The sequence below is a fragment of the Sipha flava genome, unplaced genomic scaffold (genome assembly GCF_003268045.1).
Source record: "Sipha flava isolate LNK unplaced genomic scaffold, YSA_version1 40857_pilon_pilon, whole genome shotgun sequence".
NCBI lineage: Eukaryota > Metazoa > Arthropoda > Insecta > Hemiptera > Aphididae > Sipha > Sipha flava.
In genome coordinates, this window is record NW_020273123.1 from 1 (window position 1) to 6,069 (window position 6,069).

General features: G+C 48.0%; 1 protein-coding gene across 1 annotated transcript; it reads right to left on the reverse strand.

Annotated features, from left to right (window-relative positions):
* Positions 1–1,821: 1,821 nt before the first annotated feature.
* On the reverse strand, positions 1,822–5,772 carry LOC112688790. The gene has a single exon (XM_025562153.1). The coding sequence runs from the start codon at positions 5,770–5,772 to the stop codon at positions 1,822–1,824; it is 3,951 nt and encodes a 1,316-aa protein (XP_025417938.1).
* Positions 5,773–6,069: the final 297 nt, after the last annotated feature.

Genomic DNA, 6,069 nt, shown 5'->3' on the forward strand with positions numbered 1-6,069 from the left:
GCACACTGCACTTGTCACAGGCGCGAAAACCGGCTCGGGTTCAAACATCCTCCCCCTATGGGAGGCTATGCCTCACATATCGTGGAATAAGAAGTAATCGATAGCGCAGGAACCGTGGTACTCATCTTAATGTCGAGTCCGATCTTCATGACGGCGGGTATCGTTGATAGCAAGAGAAAAAAAAAAAAAAAATCATCACATAAGGTGAACATATGGTTCATAATAATTAACAAAAAAAAGGAAAAACACATGAATCCGAATATAAAACGGCATATTAAATCAAATATATATATATATATAATAATAATAAAAAAAAAAAAAAATACAAAATATAATAGATTATAGACTTTTGCGTCCGAGTAACACCTCGCGAGTAGTATTGCACTTATAATATTAAAACAGAGAGTAGGTAGCTCGGCGTGGTGGGCGGTGAGGTTGGGGAGTTCACTGCGTGGGCACAAACTACCACCATGGGCAATTATTGTGCGAGTGTAATGATAGATACTAAAAGGAAAAATTACGGTTAAGAGTTACTGGCCATCAGTAGGAAGCACTATCACCTTAACTACCGGACGGGTAATCACGCCACGGGACGTCAACACGTGCACGACCCGGACCACTCCATCGGCCCCCGGTTCGACACCAGTAACACGACCAAGTCGCCAGTCTAAGGGCGGCGCTGAAGGGTCCCGAAGAACTACCATATCGTCTACTTTGACATTGGGACGACTATCACTCCATTTAACCCGTTCTTGGAGAGTATGAAGGTACTCTGTAGACCACCGGTGCCAAAAAGTCTGATGACAATGGTCTAATAATTTCCACCGACTAACAATAGGTCGATCTGGGGACGCAGGTGACCGAGGAGGCACAGCGAGCAATGGTTGACCGACGAGAAAATGCCCAGGTGTCAAACACTCAAGATCAAGCGGATCTGATGACGATGGAGTCAGGGGTCGTGAATTTAACACCGCTTCCACCCGACACAAGACTGTACTAAATTCTTCGTAGGTTAGAACGTGTGAGCCTACAACACGGGTTAGCAACCTTTTGGCTGAACGTACTGCTGCCTCCCAAAGCCCGCCAAAATGAGGAGCCGCGGGAGGGTTAAAATGCCAAGTACAAGACATAGCTGCCGACGTAATTATTGATTGTGCGGGGGGACTGTTAATCAACTCACGTAGTTGTCGCGCTGCGCCCACGAAATTTGTACCGCAGTCTGAAAATACTTCGCTGGGCATACCGCGCCTGGCCACAAACCTATCAAAGGCAGCCATGAATGCTTCAGTGGACACATCCGTCACGAGCTCTAAGTGAACAGCCTTGACGGCAAAACACACAAACACCGCAATATAAACCTTGTACGTACGTGATTTGCGCAACCGCAGTTCGCGCATTGACAACGGGCCCGCGTAATCCACGCCCACCCGTGTAAAGGCTCGACATTGTTGTACGCGCGTGGCGGGCAAATCAGCCATCAATGGTTGCGGGTTACGACCGTCAAGGCGGACACACACCGTACATTGTGTCAATATGGTATGAATAACCGACCGGAGAGATACAATCCAAAATTGTCGGCGGATCATCGCGGACATTACACATGGCCCAGAATGGCAAGTTACTTTATGCCAGTGTCGGCAAATTAACGTCGATAAAAATGAGGTCTTTGATAATAATATGGGGTGTTTACTTTCCACTGGTAAATCAGAATGTTGTAGTCGACCTCCTACGCGAATGACTCCCTGGTCATCGATAAACGGGCATAACCGAGCTAGCGGCTTCGAAGACACCCGTGCGTTCTTACGCAACTCGTCGTGAAGTTCAGCAAAAAAAAAACTGTTGTGACTGTAGAACAATAGCGCGTAACGCATCGTCGAGCTCGATGCGCGTGAGAACAGGTGTCACCTCGGCAGAACGGCGACGACTTGGTGGCAGGAAACGGCGCATCCTGGCAACTACGCGAATCATTTGATCGTACGATGAAAAGCGCGCAAACCACTCCGACGGGGGATCTTTAGATTGTACTAAGAGGTTTATGGGTTGGACTTCGGGCAAGTCTGAACACGGTAGACGATCCTTATCCCTCCCCCATTCGTTCGGATGGTCTCTGATAAATTTCGGGCCTAGCCAATATAAAGTGAATTGTGGTAATTCTGACGGCATCAGTCCGCGTGACGCACAGTCGGCGGGATTATCGAATGTCGACACATATCGCCAATGACAACTGGGTAAAACGGATTGGATCTGATGCACGCGGTTCGATACGTATTGTTTAAACGTTTCGTGGGGAACAGTCAACCACGAAAGGACCACTAACGAGTCCGTCCACGCGAAAGTGTCTATAATGGTAACGCGATCCCCTAGGGCCATTTTCACACGATTCAACCATCGAATGAGCAACAAGGCAGCATTAAGCTCTAACCGTGGCACCGTCAACGCTTTCATTGGAGCTAATTTGGTCTTTGTACCGATAAGAAAGACAGAAGAATCTCGAGGTGCGTCAAGTACGCGCAAATAAACTACAGCCGCGTACCCCCGTAACGACGCGTCGCAAAAGCCGTATAGAAAACATGTCGTACCCGGAGTGGTGTTGCAGAACCTCGGAACGCGAACGGTTGAAAGCTGTGGCAACTCGATCACGAATTGTGCCCAATCAGTGTGGATGTCACATGGCAATGGGTCGTCCCACTCACATGCCGCCTGCCATGTACGTTGCATAATATGCTTAGCCAAAAAAATCGCAGGGGCAAATAAACCCAATGGATCGAAAAATTGGGCCGTTAATGACAAGATACCACGTTTCGTGTATGTTGGTGACACCTCTAAACGTAGTTCACAACAAAAATAATCCTCGTTCGGATACCAATGTATACCGAGAACCTTTGTGCCTACGCTATCGTCGTCGGCGAATGACGTAGATTTTACTACACAATGGTCAGCAGGTACAGCCTGCAATATAGCCGAGGTATTACTTGACCATTTACGTAATTCGAAACCTGACCGCGCCAGTACCGAATTTAATTCCGATTGAACCGCGACCGCGTCGGTAATAGTGTCTGCCCCGTAGCATATGTCGTCGACGTATGTTTGATGACATAACGCGTCGCGAACACGTGGAAACGACGGACCATCAATGTCAGCTATGGCGCGCAGCACGCGGAGTGCTAGGAAGGGTGCGCAGTTTACCCCATACGTCACAGTATTGAGTTCATAATCAAGCACTTGATCGAGAGGGGAGTCGCGCCACAATATGTGTTGATAAGCGCGGAACTCCGGTAAAATCAAAATTTGACGGTACATCTTACAGATGTCTGCCGTGAATGCGTAGCGAAATAAACGGAAACGGATTAAGATATCAACTATGTCACGCTGCAATTTGGGTCCGGGAAGCAACGCGCGATTCAACGACATACCCGTGGGACCTTTCGCAGACGCGTCAAAAACTACCCTAATTTTAGTATCTGCGCCGTCACTCTTACAGATAGCATGGTGGGGAATATAATACTGCCCTGGGGTTGTTGCGACCGACATATGACCTAGTGCAAGATATTCGGCCATGAAGTCTTTATACAGCGACCTGAGCTTAAGATCGGTGCTCAATTTGCGTTCTAGCGATTCGAACCGCTTTATTGCTGTTTCACGGGATCGAGCAAATGTATTGTCTGACACGGGTGCACGGAAAGGTAATGGCACAGCAAAACGACCCGATGGTAAACGCACATGTCCGTCTCGGAAAATTTGTTCGCATCGCCCATCATCTGTAAAGGTCTCCGGGGCAACCTCAGGCTCTTCGACTTCCCAGAATCGATGCATGAGTCCCTCTAAGGATATAGTAAGGGACACCGGTAATGAATGAAATGGTACTAGTTCGCCCTCGGACATTGGTCCCATCAGGATCCAACCGAAAACCGAGCTGAAAGCGACCGGGAGATTTTTGTCAACCGTGATTTTGCGCCCGTCCATTATTGTGGCATACACGTCACCCCCCAATAATAGATCGACCGGAGCTGTAATGTGGAACGACGGGTCGGCCAACGCTAAATTCGAAAATCGATCTTTTATGCCTATAGGTAAAATATTCCTAGGGAGATCATTAGTGATTGATGGCAGCACCCACGCCTGCACTGATAACACGGGTTCGTTTGAGTATCGCGGTTGTATTACGCAATCGACACGGCCCTGGACATCCATAATTGAAACGCCAGACAGACCTGTTACAGGTGTAGTCCATCGATCGCGCCGAAGTCCTAACCGATCGGCGCATTTGGTAGTTATTACACTAATTTGCGACGCGCAATCAATTAACGCGCGTAAGGTTTGCCAAGAACCCGCCCTATCGCGTACATGGATTAGCGCCGTTCCTAACAATACCGAAGTTGCCGTAGACACGGGCGGCGCGGGTGCAGACGCGCATAATACTACATCCGACTGTGGTACCTCACCGCTACTATAGGTCGTAGTATTCGCAGGTGGGTGAAGGAGGGAGTGATGCCTCCGGGAACAATCTTGACATCGCGACTTGGCGGTGCACTTAGGAGCCCAGTGACCTGCGCTAAAGCAATTAAAGCATAATTTACGCTCCCGTGTCCAGCGAGAGCGCTCGTCAACAGCCCACGTTTTAAATCTAGCGCATACCCCTAAACCATGCGCACCAGAACAACACGGACAACTATTAGTCGTCGAACTCGACGGCTTGGTCGCAACTAACGCGGTGGGGTGGGAAGAAAACCTCGGCTTCCCTGATCGATTTGTATCTTTCTTGAGGTGGCCCTGTTGTGACGTCGAATTTGGATGCGCGATGACGGCGCGTTGGTCGCGATGTTCACCTACAACTTCCAATACGGCTACGCGGTTTCGCAAAAACTTCATGAGCTCGTCAATTGTCGGGTAGTCAGATGTTGTACTCGTTTCGAACAAATTGCGCGTCGACACCGGCAAACAACGAAAAGCAACCGAAAATAAAATGAAAGAACGTAGATCTGGAACTTTTAACGCGTTGAGGAGAGACAAACTTTCACTAAATGAACACATGAAACTATTAAGTTCGGAAAGAGACTCCTGTTTAACGGGCGAAGCGCCTAACAATTTGTCTACCAAAGACATAGCCACTAGACGTGGACGATGAAATCGCTCCGATAACGTAGACCGCACCAATGCATAATTATCCGCAGACAGCGGTATATCTCTCACAGCATCTGCCGCACGGCCTTTAAGACAACCCTTTAAATAATATAGTTTATCGATATCACATATATTGGGCCGACTGTTAACCAAAGACTCAAAAGCATCATAGAAAGTAGGCCAATAACGATAATCTCCGTCAAATTGGGGCAACGGAATATCTGGAAGTCGTGAATATTGTGTTGCCGGAACTAACTGGTCATTCGGGGTGACAGACGGTGCTAACTGACCTTTAAGGTACGATAAATCAATTACCGCGGCGCCTTTCGGGGTCAACTTTTCTACAACCGAACGCGATGCATTAATCAGACCTCGCACTTCGGCCGGCAAGTCCACCGAATAATCATCCGGCATATCGAGATTAATTAAATGCTCTAAAACAGAAGCGTCTTCCAACTTAAATTGAGCCCAGTGACCTTCTAAATCATTGGCTGCTATTAAAAATTCGGTCACTATGTCAGGCTCGTTAAGCGCACGTAAAGATAACGCATGTATCGCCCTAATTGCTGATATCGCGGAACTTCGCTTTGCATCGGCGAACACTTTTGATCGCGTCAACCGCTCTACCCGCTGCTGCTCATCGTTCACCATGATAAACGAAATAAATAGTAACACACTACTTTAGTGTAATAAAATAACGCGCATGTATAAAGGCAATACCGATAAGGCTTGATATCGGGGCAATCGCACCAGCGGTCTACTATAATGCTCGGGACTGAAACACTAATTGGGTATTTACTATCTACTACACCCCGTCCTACGATAATGTTACCAATGCCTGCACACAACGCTCACCGGGTCCTCCGTTGACACGAAAATAAACCACGCTCTGCTACCAAAATGTTTCGCCGCCAGCACTTGCTTTTTGCAGTTTACTGAGCGACTCGC

What these genes read in the sequence shown, in the direction of transcription:
- LOC112688790 (XM_025562153.1), bottom strand. Translation starts at nt 5,772, where the DNA reads ATGGTGAACGATGAGCAGCAGCGGGTAGAGCGGTTGACGCGATCAAAA.